Source organism: Oncorhynchus nerka, linkage group LG24, assembly GCF_034236695.1.
Source record: "Oncorhynchus nerka isolate Pitt River linkage group LG24, Oner_Uvic_2.0, whole genome shotgun sequence".
NCBI lineage: Eukaryota > Metazoa > Chordata > Actinopteri > Salmoniformes > Salmonidae > Oncorhynchus > Oncorhynchus nerka.
Genome location: NC_088419.1, coordinates 90,256,285 through 90,278,310, shown reverse-complemented (window position 1 = coordinate 90,278,310; position 22,026 = coordinate 90,256,285). Strand labels below are relative to the sequence as shown.

The window sequence follows — 22,026 nt, the reverse complement described above, 5'->3', positions numbered from 1 at the left end:
ACCAAAAAGCTCTATTTTTCCATCTATCTATTTTTTTTAATCTAACTTTAACTCTACAATTTATACCAGTCTCCTAACTTTAACTCTACAATTTATACCAGTCTCCTAACTTTAACTCTACAATTTAGCCCGGTCTCCTAACTTTAACTCTACAATTTATACCAGTCTCCTAACTTTAAAGTCTACAATTTATACCAGTCTCCTAACTTTAACTCTACAATTTATACCGGTCTCCTAACTTTAAAGTCTACAATTTATACCAGTCTCCTAACTTTAAAGTCTACAATTTATACCGGTCTCCTAACTTTAACTCTACAATTTATACCAGTCTCCTAACTTTAACTCTACAATTTATACCGGTCTCCTAACTTTAAAGTCTACAATTTATACCGGTCTCCTAACTTTAACTCTACAATTTATACCGGTCTCCTAACTTTAAAGTCTACAATTTATACCAGTCTCCTAACTTTAACTCTACAATTTATACCAGTCTCCTAACTTTAACTCTACAATTTAGCCCGGTCTCCTAACTTTAACTCTACAATTTATACCAGTCTCCTAACTTTAAACTCTACAATTTATACCGGTCTCCTAACTTTAAAGTCTACAATTTATACCAGTCTCCTAACTTTAACTCTACAATTTATACCAGTCTCCTAACTTTAACTCTACAATTTAGCCCGGTCTCCTAACTTTAACTCTACAATTTATACCAGTCTCCTAACTTTAACTCTACAATTTATACCGGTCTCCTAACTTTAAAGTCTACAATTTATACCAGTCTCCTAACTTTAACTCTACAATTTATACCGGTCTCCTAACTTTAAAGTCTACAATTTATACCAGTCTCCTAACTTTAACTCTACAATTTATACCGGTCTCCTAACTTTAAACTCTACAATTTATACCAGTCTCCTAACTTTAAAGTCTACAATTTATACCAGTCTCCTAACTTTAAAGTCTACAATTTATACCGGTCTCCTAACTTTAAAGTCTACAATTTATACCAGTCTCCTAACTTTAAACTCTACAATTTATACCAGTCTCCTAACTTTAAACTCTACAATTTATACCAGTCTCCTAACTTTAAAGTCTACAATTTATACCGGTCTCCTAACTTTAAAGTCTACAATTTATACCAGTCTCCTAACTTTAACTCTACAATTTATACCAGTCTCCTAACTTTAACTCTACAATTTATACCGGTCTCCTAACTTTAAAGTCTACAATTTATACCAGTCTCCTAACTTTAACTCTACAATTTATACCGGTCTCCTAACTTTAAAGTCTACAATTTATACCGGTCTCCTAACTTTAACTCTACAATTTATACCGGTCTCCTAACTTTAAAGTCTACAATTTATACCAGTCTCCTAACTTTAAAGTCTACAATTTATACCAGTCTCCTAACTTTAACTCTACAATTTATACCGGTCTCCTAACTTTAACTCTACAATTTATACCAGTCTCCTAACTTTAACTCTACAATTTAGCCCGGTCTCCTAACTTTAACTCTACAATTTATACCAGTCTCCTAACTTTAAAGTCTACAATTTATACCAGTCTCCTAACTTTAACTCTACAATTTATACCGGTCTCCTAACTTTAAAGTCTACAATTTATACCAGTCTCCTAACTTTAAAGTCTACAATTTATACCGGTCTCCTAACTTTAACTCTACAATTTATACCAGTCTCCTAACTTTAAAGTCTACAATTTATACCGGTCTCCTAACTTTAACTCTACAATTTATACCGGTCTCCTAACTTTAAAGTCTACAATTTATACCAGTCTCCTAACTTTAACTCTACAATTTATACCAGTCTCCTAACTTTAACTCTACAATTTATACCGGTCTCCTAACTTTAAAGTCTACAATTTATACCGGTCTCCTAACTTTAACTCTACAATTTATACCGGTCTCCTAACTTTAAAGTCTACAATTTATACCGGTCTCCTAACTTTAACTCTACAATTTATACCAGTCTCCTAACTTTAACTCTACAATTTAGCCCGGTCTCCTAACTTTAACTCTACAATTTATACCAGTCTCCTAACTTTAAACTCTACAATTTATACCGGTCTCCTAACTTTAAAGTCTACAATTTATACCAGTCTCCTAACTTTAACTCTACAATTTATACCAGTCTCCTAACTTTAACTCTACAATTTATACCGGTCTCCTAACTTTAACTCTACAATTTATACCAGTCTCCTAACTTTAAACTCTACAATTTATACCAGTCTCCTAACTTTAAAGTCTACAATTTATACCGGTCTCCTAACTTTAAAGTCTACAATTTATACCAGTCTCCTAACTTTAACTCTACAATTTATACCAGTCTCCTAACTTTAACTCTACAATTTATACCGGTCTCCTAACTTTAAAGTCTACAATTTATACCAGTCTCCTAACTTTAACTCTACAATTTATACCGGTCTCCTAACTTTAAAGTCTACAATTTATACCGGTCTCCTAACTTTAACTCTACAATTTATACCGGTCTCCTAACTTTAAAGTCTACAATTTATACCAGTCTCCTAACTTTAAACTCTACAATTTATACCAGTCTCCTAACTTTAACTCTACAATTTATACCAGTCTCCTAACTTTAAAGTTAGTTCCCCTACTGAATGAGGCTCTATCCCAGTCTGGGTCACACAGTGGTGTAGCGAGAATGACCAGGGCAGGAGCGGAAGGGAGAGGGCGAGCTGGGGAACTCAGCCAGAAAGACAGGGGTGTGAGGGGGCTTGGCTGTCACCAGGGCCTGCCTCCGTCTGCGCAGGGGCCGGTAGCGGAAGTTGAAGGGACGTCGAGCCACACCTGCACCCAGCTCCTCGGAGGAAGAGTCTGGAACTCCTGGAGAGACAGGAGTCTCCTGAGACTCCAAAGACTCGCTGGAAGACAAACGGTTGGGGTTGGGGATAGGGGGTTGGGGTTGGGGATAGGGGGGTTGGGGTTGGGGATAGGGGGGTTGGGAAAGATGTGTGTAGGGTCAACAAGGATACTGGGGTCAAATGGTTGTGGTTGGGGCTCCTCCAGAAGAGGAGGGGGTGCTGTGGGGTAGGAGGGGATGATAATGGGGACGTTGGGAACAAAGATGGGGACTTCAGGCATCGTTGGGGGTCGAGGAGGGGTCAGGTCATGGAAAACATCAATGCCCTAGAGAAGAAGGTCAAATACAATGAAACAAAGCAACACAGTTCAACACAACAACACAACAACACACAGCACAACACAGTACAATACAACAATACAATAATACAACACAGTACAATACAATAATACAACACAGTACAACACAACAATACAACACAGTACAACACAACAATACAACAATACAACACAGTACAACGCAACAATACAACACAGTACAACACAACAGTACAATAATACAACACAGTACAACGCAACAATACAACACAGTACAACACAACAATACAACACAGTACAACGCAACAATACAACAATACAACACAGTACAACGCAACAATACAACACAGTACAACGCAACAATACAACAATACAACACAGTACAATACAACAATACAACAATACAACACAGTACAATACAATAATACAACACAGTACAATACAATAATACAACACAGTACAATACAACAATACAACACAGTACAACGCAACAATACAACAATACAACACAGTACAACGCAACAATACAACACAGTACAACGCAACAATACAACAATACAACACAGTACAATACAACAATACAACAATACAACACAGTACAATACAACAATACAACACAGTACAACGCAACAATACAACACAGTACAACGCAACAATACAACAATACAACACAGTACAACGCAACAATACAACAATACAACACAGTACAATACAACAATACAACAATACAACACAGTACAACGCAACAATACAACACAGTACAACGCAACAATACAACAATACAACACAGTACAATACAACAATACAACAATACAACAATACAACAATACAACAATACAACACAGTACAATACAACAATACAACAATACAACACAGTACAATACAACAATACAACACAGTACAATACAACAATACAACAATACAACACAGTACAATACAATAATACAATAATACAACACAGTACAATACAATAATACAACACAGTACAACACAACAATACAACACAGTACAATACAACACAGTACAATACAACAATACAACACAGTACAATACAACAATACAACACAGTACAATACAACAATACAACACAGTACAATACAACAATACAACAATACAACACAGTACAATACAATAATACAATAATACAACACAGTACAATACAATAATACAACACAGTACAACGCAACAATACAACACAGTACAACGCAACAATACAACACAGTACAACGCAACAATACAACACAGTACAACGCAACAATACAACACAGTACAATACAACAATACAACACAGTACAACGCAACAATACAACACAGTACAACGCAACAATACAACACAGTACAACGCAACAATACAACACAGTACAACGCAACAATACAACACAGTACAACGCAACAATACAACACAGTACAACGCAACAATACAACAATACAACACAGTACAATACAACAATACAACAATACAACACAGTACAATACAACAATACAACAATACAACACAGTACAATACAACAATACAATAATACAACACAGTACAATACAATAATACAACACAGTACAACACAACAATACAACACATACAATACAACAATACAACAATACAATACAACAATACAACAATACAATAATACAACAGTACAATACAATAATACAACACAGTACAACGCAACAATACAACACAGTACAACGCAACAATACAACAATACAACACAGTACAATACAACAATACAACAATACAACACAGTACAATACAACAATACAACAATACAACACAGTACAACGCAACAATACAACAATACAACACAGTACAACGCAACAATACAACAATACAACACAGTACAATACAACAATACAACACAGTACAATACAATACAACAATACAACAATACAACACAGTCCAATACAACAATACAACAATACAACACAGTACAATACAACAATACAACAATACAACACAGTACAATACAACAATACAATAATACAACACAGTACAATACAACAATACAATAATACAACACAGTACAACACAACAATACAACAATACAACACAGTACAACGCAACAATACAACAATACAACACAGTACAACGCAACAATACAACGCAACAATACAACAATACAACACAGTACAACGCAACAATACAACAATACAACACAGTACAATACAACAATACAACAATACAACACAGTACAATACAACAATACAACAATACAACACAGTACAATACAACAATACAATAATACAACACAGTACAACACAACAATACAATAATACAACACAGTACAACACAACAATACAATAATACAACACAGTACAACACAACAATACAACACAGTACAATACAACAATACAACACAGTACAATACAACAATACAACACAGTACAATACAATAATACAATAATACAACACAGTACAACACAATAATACAACACAGTACAACGCAACAATACAACACAGTACAACGCAACAATACAACACAGTACAACGCAACAATACAACACAGTACAACGCAACAATACAACACAGTACAATACAACAATACAACACAGTACAACGCAACAATACAACACAGTACAACGCAACAATACAACACAGTACAACGCAACAATACAACACAGTACAACGCAACAATACAACACAGTACAACGCAACAATACAACACAGTACAACGCAACAATACAACACAGTACAATACAACAATACAACAATACAACACAGTACAATACAACAATACAACAATACAACACAGTACAATACAACAATACAATAATACAACACAGTACAATACAATAATACAACACAGTACAACACAACAATACAACACAGTACAATACAACAATACAACAATACAACACAGTACAATACAACAATACAATAATACAACACAGTACAATACAATAATACAACACAGTACAACGCAACAATACAACACAGTACAACGCAACAATACAACAATACAACACAGTACAATACAACAATACAACAATACAACACAGTACAACGCAACAATACAACACAGTACAACGCAACAATACAACAATACAACACAGTACAATACAATACAACAATACAACACAGTACAATACAACAATACAACAATACAACAATACAACAATACAATAATACAACACAGTACAATACAACAATACAACACAGTACAACACAGTACAATACAACAATACAACACAGTACAATACAACAATACAACACAGTACAACACAGTACAATACAACAATACAACAATACAACAATACAACAATACAACACAGTACAATACAACAATACAATAATACAACACAGTACAATACAACAATACAATAATACAACACAGTACAACACAACAATACAACAATACAACACAGTACAACGCAACAATACAACAATACAACACAGTACAATACAACAATACAACAATACAACACAGTACAATACAACAATACAACAATACAACACAGTACAATACAACAATACAATAATACAACACAGTACAACACAACAATACAACAATACAACACAGTACAATACAACAATACAATAATACAACACAGTACAACACAGTACAATACAACAATACAATAATACAACACAGTACAACACAACACAGTACAATACAACAATACAATAATACAACACAGTACAACACAACAATACAACACAGTACAACACAACAATACAATAATACAACACAGTACAACACAACAATACAACACAGTACAACGCAACAATACAATAATACAACACAGTACAACGCAACAATACAAAACAGTAATACAACACAAAAACACAACCATACCACACAGAACGACACAACACAGTACAACGCAACAATACAACACAGTACAACACAACAATACAACACAGTACAACACAACAATACAACAATACAACACAGTACAACGCAACAATACAAAACAGTACAACGCAACAATACAACACAGTACAACGCAACAATACAACACAGTACAATACAATAATGCAACAATACAACACAGTACAATACAACACAATACAACACAGTACAACGCAACAATACAACACAGTAATACAACACAAAAACACAACCATACCACACAGAACAACACAACACAGAACAACACAACACAGTAATACACAGCAATACAACACAGTAATACACAGCAATACAACACAGTACAACACAGTAATACAACACAGTAATACACAGCAATACAACACAGTACAACACAGTAATACACAACAATACAACACAATAAAACAATACAACACTGTACAATGCAACAGAATAAAACTCCCATCAGCCCAAAATTGGAAAGGATTGTATAATATAGGATTCATCATGAGTCCAGTCAAACCCAGATTTAACTAAGATGTAGAGCAGTTCAGGTTCGGACACCGTTAGTCTCTGCTCTCATTGAGTTGTCTGCAGTTGTTTACGGTTCTTGTGAAAGGTGCTCTTTCTCATTCCCAGAACTGAACAGATAAGCAAAAAGCCCAAGCTGAAACAAACAAAGATACTGTAGGCGTATTGACAATACCTGTGGGTGGAATATTTCACAAGAGACATCCACGTCGGGTTGGCCGATAGCTCCATACACCGCCCCCTTACAAAACCCAGCCGGCTGCAAGGGAAAAGGTGCAACTCGGTGTATGCAGGGGGCAACTGAATTTAAAATGTTATATACTGAGGTGAAAACAACACAATGGTTTGCAGTGGTATTGAACATTCTATTCCATCTCATCGAACCCCCCCCCTCCACTTTTGGCATGGCAACTGTGAGATAATATGTTGCCATGGGTTCTGACACATACGTACGTCTCCGCTGTTGTCTGTTGGCACACACATGCCCACGTAGCCCTCGCGACACTCCTGCACAGTGTACTCCACAAAGGTAGCCGGCACGGGCCCATTCTGGGGGAAACGTAGACGAGGACAGAACAGAGTCGCTCATACCGTTAACATGCCTACTACGCTCACTAATATGAGATGCCTTTATGTACATGTACCTAAAATCATAAAATAATCTATAATAATCTATAAGAGCAGGTTAGCAGCCAGGCTCGCTCCCTGTACGGAGGCTCGCTACCTGTACGGAGGCCCTGGTAAGGTTCTGCAGGGCCAGGCTGGAGGGCAGGGTGCTCTGCGTGTTGAACTTGTAGAGGGTCAGACCAGCAGCGTGCACCGCCCTGGGGCTGTCTATGGGCAGCAGCAAGGGGCAGGCTGGACATATCTGCTGCAGCTTCTCTGGAGGGTCTGCAGGGGGAGAGGAGAGAGAGGGAGAGGGGAGAGGGGGAGAGGGGAGAGAGAGGAGAGAGAGGAGAGGAGAGAGAGGATAGACGGGCAGAGGAGAGAGGATAGAGGGGGAGAGGGGGAGAGGATAGAGGAGAGGAGACAGAGGAGAGGAGAGAGGGGAGAGGGGGAGAGAGGGAGAGGAGAGAGGAGAGAGGAGAGAGGACAGAGGGGGAGAGGAGAGAGGATAGAGGGGGAGAGGAGAGGAGAGAGAGGGAGAGGATAAAGGGGGAGAGGGGGAGGGGGAGAGGGGAGAGGAGAGAGGATAGAGGGGGAGAGGGGGAGAGGAGAGAGAGGGGGAGAGGAGAGAGGAGATAGAGGGGCAGAGGAGAGAGGAGAGAGGGGAGAGGAGAGAGGATAGAGGGGGAGAGAGGGGAGAGGATAAAGGGGAGGGGGAGGGACAGAGGAGAGGGGGAATAGGATAGAGGGGGAGAGGACAGAGGGGGAGAGGAGAGAGGGGGAGAGGGGGAGAGGAGAGAGAGGGGAGAGGATAAAGGGGAGAGGGGAGGGGCAGAGGGGAGAGGGGGAGAGGATAGAGGGGAAGAGGAGAGAGGGGAAAGGGGGAGAGGGGGAGAGGAGAGAAGAGGGATTAGGTCCTACACAGAAGATCAGATATTTGTGACCCCTTGAAGAAGTGTCTCGAGTGCACCCATTGAGGTCAAGTGCTGGGATTGCCTATCTAGGTGTGTAGAACAGTGAGAGCACACTATAGTTACAGTACCAGGCACCAGTGTGCAGTCATAGCTGTACAGGTAGGAGTATCCTGTGGCTGTGTGGAGGATGGTGGTGTTGCAGTTCCCAGAGATTTGCTGCAAAGAGGAAACAATATCATCGTCAATCAAATCATTTTTTTGCTTGGACTGAATGCATCCAATCTCAGGGAAAACTCAGTCCAGCAATTCTGGACTATATTAAAACTGTATTTAAAAAACTAGCGCAGAGACCAGTTTGAGCACTTCCAATACTGAACAGTACACGCTGAATGGTGAGGTCACTGTCCTCAGACGGCCATGACAGTGTTCCCAGAGTTACACCTCTACTCTGCACCACAGTGGTGTGTCAGTGGCCCGTCCGGTGCCGTTAGGCTACAGAGTGAAAACTGCTGTGTGTTTTATTAGGACAAAACAGGAACACAGCGTGCGTGTGTGTGTGTGTGTGTGTGTGTGTGTGTGTGTGTGTGTGTGTGTGGGTGCGTGGGTGCGTGGGTGCGTGCGTGTGTGTTTGTGCGTGCGTGGGTGCGTGGGTGCGTGGGTGCGTGCGTGCGTGCGTGCGTGGGTGCGTGCGTGCGTGCGTGCGTGCGTGCGTGGGTGTGTGTGTGTGTGCGTGTGATAAACAGTTGTGAATTGAATTTGAGTAAGTTTCTGTATCCAGGGTGACATACGGTTTCCATGAAGGGTCTGACGTCACATCGTTTCCAGGGTTTAGAGCTTCTCACATGACACTTGGTCTCCAACACATCTAGACGGAGGTAGTAGACGTTTCCAGCTGGACCCTGAGAGAGACAAACATTAACCTGGACATCAGACACACCACAACAACACGAGGCTGTGTTTTCCCTCTCTCTTGGCCAGGCTGAGAATATTCAACGACCAACATTAGATTTCCCTTCATTCACAATGGGTTTGCCAGCCTCATACTCAAGAGAATAATGTAGTGGCTGAATGCCAGGTGTGTGTGTGTGTGTGTGTGTGTGTGTGTGTGTGTGTGTGTGTGTGTGTGTGCGTGCGTGCGTGCGTGCGTGCGCACGTGCGTGTGCGTGTGCGTGTGTGTGTGTGCGTGCATGCGTGTGTGTGTCATTTCAAGATAAACCCATGTATTAATCCTTGTCTCATGATACCACTAATCCCAAGATCTGATAAATCTGATCTGACTTTGACGTTACAACAGATCTGCATCTCATCACATAGTGTTAGAATAAAACCTCTTCTGCCCATGCGTCATTAGTTTGGGTACGCGTAGGCCCCACACAAGCAAACACTCATTAGTCTAGTCGTTGATTTTCTTAAACATAGATTCCCGAATTTAAAATAAACTGACAGCAACATTCTTTGATAATAGACAGAAAACTGACCTGAGCGTGAAGATGAACGTTGGATATTCTATTGAGGGCAAATTTATACCCCTCGGTTCGGTCTTCATTGATGTAGGTGAGGGCCAATTTGGAAAGCTTCTCCACAGCTTTGTCATTGCAAGGTGTGGGCGATAGCTCTATCATCTGTCCCCAGGCCAGCAAAATATGAGTTAACAGGAAAATCCAGGTACATTTTCCCATTTTAATAGTTTTTAATAAACTTTTTTTTTGTCTGCAAGGTGGGTAAATGTCAAGTGGAAAAATGTCTCTTGTTCTCCTCCTACCACATCTGTTTACTTTGTGGCAGTGACTTTTGGAATCCCAAAAACAACAGAGTTTTTGAAACGGAGCCAAAGACAAAGTTATTTGATTTGATTGTTTTAAACAAAACAAAAAACAAAAAAAACGTGTTTCTTGAATAATTGTATCTGTCGAACCCGATAATTGACGGTAGTTCTAGGATCTACTATGTGCCTTTACATAGTTTCACATGTAATTTTCTGAACTATACATAATATTAACTGACAAAATATCCGAAGGATATTTATGTCTAAAATGTAGCCTAAACCAGATCGATCACATGGTAGATGTCCCCCCCCCCCCCCCCCCCCAAAAAAAAAGTGGTGACGTTAACTAACACAGTCCAAATTATGATCTAAATTGTTCGCTATTTGCGTCTTGGTAGATTGCAGTTCTTAATTTCACCGACAGGTGGCAATGTTGGCCTAATCATTCCATGGAGTACCACAGAGGTTGAATGAAACAGGATTGGAATTTGAACGTGGAACGTGCCTTTAACACCATGACAGAATAGAAAAACCGATACGGACTTGTAAATATTTATTGCCTTTAACTTGTGCAGAGCTTGAATCACCTGAGGGGTATACAACAAAGCAGAATCAATTATTTAGCCAGCTAATTTTGATAAAGAACTATAAAATTACTATCGATTTTCTGGTTCATTACAGGTATGTGTTTTCATTGTTGAGTCAATAAGCGCTTACCCATTTGAAGCTAATCTTACTAAAAAATAAATATTATTCAAACAGATTTAGTCTATTTAGCTGGTCCCTGCTCTGGTTGGTGATGATGACAACCATGTCTTACAGAGATATGTTTTTTTTTAATTGTACCTGTATTTAACTAGGCAAGTCAGTTAATAAGAACTAATTCTTACTTTCAATGATGGCCTAGGAACAGTGGATTAACTGCCTTGTTCAGGGGAACAGTGGGTTAACTGCCTTGTTCAGGGGAACAGTGGGTTAACTGCCTTGTTCAGGGGAACAGTGGATTAACTGCCTTGTTCAGGGGAACAGTGGGTTAACTGCCTTGTTCAGGGGAACAGTGGGTTAACTGCCTTGTTCAGGGGAACAGTGGGTTAACTGCCTTGTTCAGGGGAACAGTGGATTAACTGCCTTGTTCAGGGGAACAGTGGGTTAACTGCCTTGTTCAGGGGAACAGTGGGTTAACTGCCTTGTTCAGGGGAACAGTGGGTTAACTGCCTTGTTCAGGGGAACAGTGGATTAACTGCCTTGTTCAGGGGAACAGTGGGTTAACTGCCTTGTTCAGGGGAACAGTGGGTTAACTGCCTTGTTCAGGGAACAGTGGATTAACAGGGAACAGTGGGTTAACTGCCTTGTTCAGGGGAACAGTGGGTTAACTGCCTTGTTCAGGGAACAGTGGATTAACTGCCTTGTTCAGGGGAACAGTGGATTAACTGCCTTGTTCAGGGAACAGTGGGTTAACTGCCTTGTTCAGGGAACAGTGGATTAACAGTGGGGGAACAGTTTAACTGCCTTGTTCAGGGAACAGTGGATTAACTGCCTTGTTCAGGGGAACAGTGGGTTAACTGCCTTGTTCAGGGGAACAGTGGGTTAACTGCCTTGTTCAGGGGAACAGTGGGTTAACTGCCTTGTTCAGGGGAACAGTGGGTTAACTGCCTTGTTCAGGGGCAGAACGACAGATTTTATTTTACCTTGTCAGCTCAGGGATTCAATCTTGCAACATTTCGGTTACTAGTCCAACGCTCTAACCACTAGGCTACCTGCCGCCCCTCCACTCTAACCACTAGGCTACCTGCCGCCCCTCCACTCTAACCACTAGGCTACCTGCCGCCCCTCCACTCTAACCACTAGGCTGCCTGCCGCCCCTCCACTCTAACCACTAGGCTACCTGCCGCCCTTCCACTCTAACCACTAGGCTACCTGCCGCCCCTCCACTCTAACCACTAGGCTACCTGCCGCCCCTCCACTCTAACCACTAGGCTACCTGCCGCCCCTCCACTCTAACCACTAGGCTACCTGCCGCCCCTCCACTCTAACCACTAGGCTACCTGCCGCCCCTCCACTCTAACCACCAGGCTACCTGCCGCCCCTCCACTCTAACCATTAGGCTACCTGCTGCCCCTCCACTCTAACCACTAGGCTACCTGCCGCCCCTCCACTCTAACCACCAGGCTACCTGCCGCCCCTCCACTCTAACCACTAGGTTACCTGCCGCCCCTCCACTCTAACCACTAGGTATACCTGACACCCCTCCACTCTAACCACTAGGCTGCCTGCCGCCCCTCCACTCTAACCACCAGGCTACCTGCCGCCCCTCCACTCTAACCACCAGGCTACCTGCCGCCCCTCCACTCTAACCACTAGGCTACCTGCCGCCCCTCCACTCTAACCACTAGGCTACCTGCCGCCCCTCCAATCTAACCACTAGGTATACCTGACACCCCTCCACTCTAACCACTAGGTTACCTGCCGCCCCTCCACTCTAACCACTAGGTATACCTGACACCCCTCCACTCTAACCACTAGGCTGCCTGCCGCCCCTCCACTCTAACCACCAGGCTACCTGCCGCCCCTCCACTCTAACCACCAGGCTACCTGCCGCCCCTCCACTCTAACCACTAGGCTACCTGCCGCCCCTCCACTCTAACCACCAGGCTACCTGCCGCCCCTCCACTCTAACCACTAGGCTACCTGCCGCCCCTCCACTCTAACCACCAGGCTACCTGCCGCCCCTCCACTCTAACCACTAGGCTACCTGCCGCCCCTCCACTCTAACCACTAGGCTACCTGCCGCCCCTCCACTCTAACCACCAGGCTACCTGCCGCCCCTCCACTCTAACCACCAGGCTACCTGCCGCCCCTCCACTCTAACCACTAGGCTACCTGCCGCCCCTCCACTCTAACCACTAGGCTACCTGCCGCCCCTCCACTCTAACCACTAGGCTACCTGCCGCCCCTCCAATCTAACCACTAGGTATACCTGACACCCCTCCACTCTAACCACTAGGTTACCTGCCGCCCCTCCACTCTAACCACTAGGTATACCTGACACCCCTCCACTCTAACCACTAGGCTGCCTGCCGCCCCTCCACTCTAACCACCAGGCTACCTGCCGCCCCTGTTAATTGATGGTGAACGCCTAAAGATTCAAGTAAAAGACCTAAATGTGTTTATTTTCATTTTCTTGTGTCTGGGAAGGAATTCCATTAGGAGACTCTCTTACGGAACTGTAGAACCTGTATCTTGTATTCTAAGATTCTAAGAGGGGCTATTTTCATGATGTGTATCTGCAGTGAATCAAACATATGGAATCATCTGAGAGGTGTTTACAACTCATCCAAGAAATAGTATAACGTGAGCCGAAGTTGACTGAGGATTCTGTCAAGACAGGTCATGGAAAGCCATATTCTACTGCTATGTTGTTGTTTATCCAACTGAGCAGTCATAACCGATATTCAGAGTACCTACAGACTAAGGCTTGTTTTAATGCTGTTGTTCTTCCTATTTACTGCTGTTGAATAGTGATCCACTTCTTAACAGTGCTCCAAAAGTAATGCAGTATCTCAACGTACAGTAGAACAGTGGTTCTCCACATACAGTAGAACAGATGGTTCTCAACATACAGTAGAACAGTGGTTCTCCACATACAGTAGAACAGATGGTTCTCAACATACAGTAGAACATATGGTTCTCAACATACAGTAGAACAGTGGTTCTCCACATACAGTAGAACAGATGGTTCTCAACATACAGTAGAACAGATGGTTCTCAACATACAGTAGAACAGTGGTTCTCAACATACAGTAGAACAGATGGTTCTCAACATACAGTAGAACAGATGGTTCTCAACGTACAGTAGAACAGATGGTTCTCAACATACAGTAGAACAGTGGTTCTCAACAAACAGTAGAGCAGATGGTTCTCCACATACAGTAGAACAGATGGTTCTCAACATACAGTAGAACAGTGGTTCTCAACAAACAGTAGAGCAGATGGTTCTCCACATACAGTAGAACAGATGGTTCTCAACAAACAGTAGAGCAGATGGTTCTCCACATACAGTAGAGCAGATGGTTCTCCACATACAGTAGAACAGATGGTTCTCAACATACAGTAGAGCAGATGGTTCTCCACATACAGTAGAACAGATGGTTCTCAACATACAGTAGAGCAGATGGTTCTCAACATACAGTAGAGCAGATGGTTCTCCATGTACAGTAGAGCAGATGGTTCTCAACATACAGTAGAGCAGATGGTTCTCCATGTACAGTAGAACAGATGGTTCTCAACAAACATTAGAGCAGATGGTTCTCAACAAACAGTAGAGCAGATGGTTCTCCACATACAGTAGAACAGATGGTTCTCAACATACAGTAGAACAGATGGTTCTCAACATACAGTAGAACAGATGGTTCTCCACATACAGTAGAGCAGATGGTTCTCCACATACAGTAGAACAGATGGTTCTCAACATACAGTAGAACAGATGGTTCTCAACATACAGTAGAACAGTGGTTCTCAACAAACAGTAGAGCAGATGGTTCTCCACATACAGTAGAACAGATGGTTCTCAACATACAGTAGAACAGTGGTTCTCAACAAACAGTAGAGCAGATGGTTCTCCACATACAGTAGAACAGATGGTTCTCAACAAACAGTAGAGCAGATGGTTCTCCACATACAGTAGAACAGATGGTTCTCCACATACAGTAGAGCAGATGGTTCTCCACATACAGTAGAACAGATGGTTCTCAACATACAGTAGAGCAGATGGTTCTCCACATACAGTAGAACAGATGGTTCTCAACATACAGTAGAGCAGATGGTTCTCAACATACAGTAGAGCAGATGGTTCTCCATGTACAGTAGAGCAGATGGTTCTCAACATACAGTAGAGCAGATGGTTCTCCATGTACAGTAGAACAGATGGTTCTCAACAAACATTAGAGCAGATGGTTCTCAACAAACAGTAGAGCAGATGGTTCTCCACATACAGTAGTACAGATGGTTCTCAACATACAGTAGAACAGATGGTTCTCAACATACAGTAGAACAGATGGTTCTCCACATACAGTAGAGCAGATGGTTCTCCACATACAGTAGAACAGATGGTTCTCAACATACAGTAGAACAGATGGTTCTCAACATACAGTAGAACAGATGGTTCTCAACATACAGTAGGACAGAGAACAACTGCATTAGAGGACTATTTACTGTATTTGGTCTCATACAGTGTTAAACTAATGCAGTGACCTATAGTATATTCCTAGCATTGTTGTTTTTAATTGTGTCCTAGTCATTTACATTCATATGTGTTTTTTTCCCAAAATTGTCACAACATGTACTGTACATCTGCTTTGAGAGTTTCTTAGACAAAGACTGTTCAGTTTGAGGACAGAGGAATCGGGAAGACTGACATATCCCCAGCAAATTAGATGTGAATATCTGAAGCTACTTGGGTAAATGTATGAATAGCAGGAATAGAGATGGACCACATCTGAAGCTGGCCATCTTAGTTAAAGCCTTCACATCTGATTTAGACCGAAGCCTGAAGGACAAATCCCACTGTCAGAAACGTTATGATATATCGAGCAAAATTTCCAATTGCAAATCAATTTCAAAAAGATTGTTCTTTCGGCTGAGGTAAAGAGCTTAAAAATATGACTTTTAAACTTGTCAATTTGGCTCCGCCAGAAATGTCAGGGATAGTTCCAGCTCTCAGTCGATTAGCTCCCTCCGTCCTCACATGCCGACAGATCAGGAACATTTGGTTTTAATCAAAGAGTAAAACTGGACAGACAAAAAGTGTTTCTGATGTGAGTCTGTGTGTGCTTGTGAGTGTTTTGTTTTACTAACGTTGTATTCAGAAACTTGAGCAGGGCGTTTCTTTAGAATGTGTCAGTATTCTGTTATGGTGGTCACTGTGATGGCCAGCAATATGTGCCTGTTGGTCTCGCATCCCCTCAAAAGTCCTTGCCTCCTACCAGTCATTGATGACGGGTCAGAATTAGATTTCAACATAAGCAGAGGTTTTGGTGGTGTGTATTGTTTAGTTTATGGCTGGGATAGAATGGGAAAGGGAAATAGCCATTTCAACGCGATCTTAGTAATGACCGTATGACATTGTGTAAGAGTTTTATCTTCATGTCTTAATGATATAATTGAGCAATATGGCATGAAGGGGTGTGGTATATGGCCAATATGCCACGGCTAAGCTCTGTTCTTAAGCACGACGCAACGTGGAGTGCCTGCATACAGCCCTTAGCCGTGGTATATTGGCCATATATCACAAACCCCCGAGGTGCCTTATTGCTATTATAAACTGGTTACCAATGTAATTAGAGCAGTAAAAATACATGTTTTGTCATACCTGTGGTATACAGTCTGATATACCACGGCTGTCAACCAATCAGCATTCAGGGCTCAAAACACCCAGTGTATAAGTAGTTATTTAATCAAATTGTTGTGTGTAAAAGCGCATTATGTTTGGGTCAGAGACTATAGAAACATACAGGAAATGCATGTATTACCAAGGAATTACAGCTATCTATAAGTTAAACAAAGAGCTTTGAGAATGCAAAGAGAATGTCTCTGGCATTTCCTGTAAACAACTTGTTGAGCAACAATGATCTCTCTCCTTCTCCTTGAGATCCTTATTATTCTATAAAAGCTGCCTTATTTACATAACCTTGCTCCTTGACAGGATTTGAATGGATTCAGAAGCACTGGTATGTTTTCAGCTGGCTACAACTCAATTTAGACAGGATTTGAATAGATTCAGAAGCACTGGTATGTTTTCAGCTGGCTACAACTCAATTTAGACAGGATTTGAACTGATTCAGAAGAGCTGGTATGTTTTCAGCTGGCTACAATTCAATTTAGACAGGATTTGAACTGATTCAGAAGAGCTGGTATGTTTTCAGCTGGCTAGACAGGCCTGTGTGCTACAGTATTTCTCTCCCTCTCTTCCGTCTCTCTCTTCCCTTTCTCTCCCCTCTCTCTCTCTCCTCTCCCTCTCTTTCTCTCGCTTTCTTTCACTCTCTCTCTTTTCTCCCCTGTCTCTCTCCCCTCCCTCTCTTTCTCTCCTCTCTCTCTCTCCCCTCCCTCCCTCTCTTTCTCTCTCTGTCTTTCTCTCTCCTCTCTCTCTCTCTTTTCCCTCCCTCTTTCTCTCTCTCTCTCTCTCTCTCTCTCTCCTCTCTCTCTCTCTCTCTCTCTCCCTCTCTTCTCTCTCTCTCTCTCTCTCTCTCTCTCTCTCTCTCCCTCCCTCTCTTTCTCTCCCTCCCTCTCTCTCTCTCTCTCTCTCTCTCTCTCTCTCTCCCATCTCTCTCCCTCTCTCTCTCTCCTCCCCTCCCTCCTTTCTCTCTCTCTCTCTCTCTCTCTCTCTCTTTTCCCTCCCTCTTTCTCTCTCTCTCTCTCTCTCTCTCTCTCTCTCCTCCCTCTCTTTCTCTCCCTCTCTCTCTCCTCCCTCCCTCTCTTTCTTTCTCTCTCTCTTCTCTCTCTCTCTCTCTCTCTCTCTCTCTCTCTCATCTCTCTCCCCTCTCTCTCGCTCCCCTATCTCTCTCTCTCTCTCTCTCTCTCTCTCTCTCTCTCTCTCTCTCTCTCTCTCTCCTCTCTCTCTCTCTCTCTCTCTCTCTCTCTCTCTCTCTCTCTCTCTCTCTCTCTCTCTCTCTCTCTCTCTCTCTCTCTCTCTCTCTCTCTCTCTCTCTCTCTCTCTCTCTCCCTCTCTCTCTCTCTCCTCTCTCTCTCTCCTCTCTCTCCCTCTCTGTCTCTCCCCTCTCTCTCTCCCCCTATCTCTGCCTCTCTCTCTCTCTCTCTCTCTCTCTCTCTCTCTCTCTCTCTCTCTCTCCTCTCTCTCTCCCTCTCTCTCCCTCTCTCTCTCCCTCTCTCTCTCCTCTCTCTCCCTCTCTCTCTCCCTCTCTCTCTCTCTCTCTCTCCTCCCCTCTCTCTCCCCCCTCTCTGTAACCCAATAACACTTTAATTTATATTCTATAGAGGTTCAACATGTGATTACACATATTTTGTGCAAATCACTCTGAACACATATGTCTCATGACCCAAATCAGGTTAAAAGCCCTCCTGCTGCCATATGGGAGAAGGCATGCCAGGAGTCAATGCTTTTCTTTCCTTCTCTCTCTCTCTCTCTCTCTCTCTCTCTCTCTCTCTCTCTCTCTCTCTCTCTCTCTCTCTCTCTCTCTCTCTCTCTCTCTCTCTCTCTCTCTCTCTCTCTCTCTCTCTCTCCTTCTTTCTCTCTCTCCTTCTTTCTCTCTCTCCTTCTTTCTCTCTCTCGCTCTCTCTCTCTCTCTCTCCCCTCCCTCTCTTTCTCTCTCTCTCTTTCTCTCTCACTTTTATTTGAAGAGATCATCCAGCTCGTTCCCGTCCACCTGGAAAATTGCACACAGACCCTGGGACAATTAGGATTTGAACCTTTATAAGGGTACATTGAAATTCCCAGAACATGGCTGTAATTCTAGCATGAACCAGGTGTTGCTCGCTGGAGACCTCCCATATTTGAACACTTAAGATCTGAAGTTTGTTCAATGTTAAATATGACTGAGGGTTTTAAAGGCTGTGATTAATGTCCACACGTAACAGATCTGAAACATAAATCAAACGTAAACGTGACAGTGTGTTAATGTGATCATATAACCGGGATCAATAACTGTAAAACATAGTCAACACAAGAGAAAAAACGTTTAGAAACGGATAGCAATCAATCAGAAATGTGTCGGTACAAAATTCAAAGATCGGCCTACCTTTAGTGTCTTGTGTTTTTAGAAGGAATAATATAAACCTTCTTGTCTTCAACATTTCTTGTTTAAAGGAAACTAGGATACCCAAACTAGCTAGAAAAAAACAGAGGTGTTTTCCATCATAATTAAAGGTTAAATAAAAATACAAAATAAATTAACTTTCTATAATTACCACCCCAACAGTCGTTTATTAGGTTTTACTCATTACACAGACTAATAAATGGCTTGTCAGTGGATATGGAAGGACATTTTGTAGTGCGTATAATTATATAATAGCATCATTTAAACTACCATTTAATAATTTAGACTAAATTGCGCTGACCTTGATACTGTATAAGAATTCCCAAATAGCCTAGTTTTACTACTGTGTTCAAATTCCCAAACAGCCTAGATTTGATACTGTGTTCAAATTCCCAAACAGCCTAGATTTGTCCCTCTGCTCTAGTCTCGACAGGACTCAAAGTGATGAGGTGCCACACGTGCAACGTTGGTGGGAGTGTCTGCCGCGAGTAGAAATCTACTCCTCTCCTGCGGACAGCGAGCAGCCACCTCTCCATTCCCAAAGCGGACTCTCAAAATCAACTAGAGGAATTGACACGGGCTGAATAGGACTTCAAACAAATCTGTTGTAGAGAAAGTGATCTTATTTAGACTGTTTTCAGCCAACAGAATGGCATTGTGGCGGGTTACGGTTGTCTTGATGTGGTATTTGATAGCGTTGAGCTCTGCGCGCAGGACTGGTGCTGAAGACGGAGAGGTTTTGGAGAAAACGAACAGCGCGAGATGTACTTCGCGCTGCTTCAGTCTGCACATGACACAACTCACAGCATCTTTTAAACATCTTCAGGTAAAATCTTTACATTTGATTAAAACCGTTAATGTGGACGAATTTTACACAAACACTTTGATGTTTGAGAGTATGAACCCGCGCTCACGTTGCGCGTATTTAGTGTTGTTCATGGTATTTCGTTTTATTCAGTGTGTTAGGCTATGTTGAATGGAAATAAGCATTACATGCACAATAACCAAAACTAAGTAGCATGTCATATGTGGGTAACATCCATTTTATCGCTACGATTAAGGCTGAACTGAAGCTGTTCAACATTTGTGACAATACTCGTTGGGGAGGTAAAGACCATCGAAAGCCATATTATCCTTAACCTCTTCAACATGTGCGTTCGCTTTAGTGGGTGGGAAAGTCATTAAGCACCACACTTTTTCTGACTTCAGTCTGACTGAATGGGATGTAAGGCGTGAGTGGGGGGCCGGAGCTAGGGGTGTGTGTGTGAGTGGAGGGGGAGGGGGGGCTGGTTTTGGAACTGGCTAAGGCATTAGATCCGCGGCCACCTGGGTGCAGGGTGGAGGGGTAATGAGGGTGGCCTCTGAATGACTGGGAGTCCAGTCCCCGCTCTGGGCTGAGAGGTGTCGGCGTGCCGCTGATTCACAGCTCTGAGGAGGGAGGGAGGGATGGTGGGGCTGGCTGAGGGAGGGATGGTGGGGCTGGCTGAGGCAGGGATGGAGGTGGGGCTGGCTGAGGGACGGATGGAGGTGGGGCTGGCTGAGGGACGGATGGAGGTGGGGCTGGCTGAGGGAGGGATGGATGGAGGTGGGGCTGGCTGAGGGAGGGATGGAGGTGGGGCTGGCTGAGGGAGGGATGGAGGTGGGGCTGGCTGAGGGACGGGTGGAGGTGGGGCTGGCTGAGGGAGGATGGAGGTGGGGCTGGCTGAGGGACGGATGGAGGTGGGGCTGGCTGAGGGAGGATGGAGGTGGGGCTGGCTGAGAGAGGGATGGTGGGGCTGGCTGAGGGAGGGATGGAGGTGGGGCTGGCTGAGGGAGGATGGAGGTGGGGCTGGCTGAGAGAGGGATGGTGGGGCTGGCTGAGGGACGGGTGGAGGTGGGGCTGGCTGAGGGAGGGATGGAGGTGGGGCTGGCTGAGGGAGGATGGAGGTGGGGCTGGCTGAGAGAGGGATGGTGGGGCTGGCTGAGGGACGGGTGGAGGTGGGGCTGGCTGAGGGAGGATGGAGGTGGGGCTGGCTGAGGGAGGATGGAGGTGGGGCTGGCTGAGGGAGGATGGAGGTGGGGCTGGCTGAGAGAGGGATGGTGGGGCTGGCTGAGGGAGGGATGGAGGTGGGGCTGGCTGAGGAGGATGGAGGTGGGGCTGGCTGAGAGAGGGATGGTGGGGCTGGCTGAGGGACGGGTGGAGGTGGGGCTGGCTGAGGGAGGGATGGAGGTGGGGCTGGCTGAGGGACGGGTGGAGGTGGGGCTGGCTGAGGGAGGGATGGAGGTGGGGCTGGCTGACGGAGGATGGAGGTGGGGCTGGCTGAGGGAGGGATGGAGGTGGGGCTGGCTGAGGGAGGGATGGAGGTGGGGCTGGCTGAGGGAGGGATGGAGGTGGGGCTGGCTGAGGGACGGGTGGAGGTGGGGCTGGCTGAGGGAGGATGGAGGTGGGGCTGGCTGAGGGAGGATGGAGGTGGGGCTGGCTGAGGGAGGGATGGATGGAGGT

General features: G+C 43.5%; 2 protein-coding genes across 2 annotated transcripts in view; one reads left to right on the top strand and one right to left on the bottom strand.

Moving 5' to 3' along the window:
• Nucleotides 1–2,503: 2,503 nt before the first annotated feature.
• On the bottom strand, nucleotides 2,504–10,775 carry si:ch211-262h13.5 (uncharacterized protein LOC571127 homolog). Its single transcript, XM_065009283.1, has 8 exons — nucleotides 10,490–10,775; nucleotides 9,800–9,910; nucleotides 9,140–9,227; nucleotides 8,216–8,382; nucleotides 7,945–8,040; nucleotides 7,667–7,750; nucleotides 2,953–3,163; nucleotides 2,504–2,902 (listed from the first exon to the last, which is right to left on the bottom strand). Exons 1-8 carry the CDS (start codon nucleotides 10,688–10,690, stop codon nucleotides 2,658–2,660), a joined length of 1,203 nt encoding a protein of 400 aa, XP_064865355.1. The 5' UTR covers nucleotides 10,691–10,775; the 3' UTR covers nucleotides 2,504–2,657.
• A 9,252-nt stretch (nucleotides 10,776–20,027) lies between these two features.
• anos1b (anosmin 1b) overlaps nucleotides 20,028–22,026 on the top strand; it is a 186,750-nt gene continuing 184,751 nt past the window's right edge. Inside the window, exon 1 of the mRNA XM_065009282.1 lies at nucleotides 20,028–20,370. Within this exon, the coding sequence (XP_064865354.1) occupies nucleotides 20,194–20,370 (177 nt within the window). The 5' untranslated portion in view covers nucleotides 20,028–20,193. The remainder of the gene's footprint in view (nucleotides 20,371–22,026) is intronic.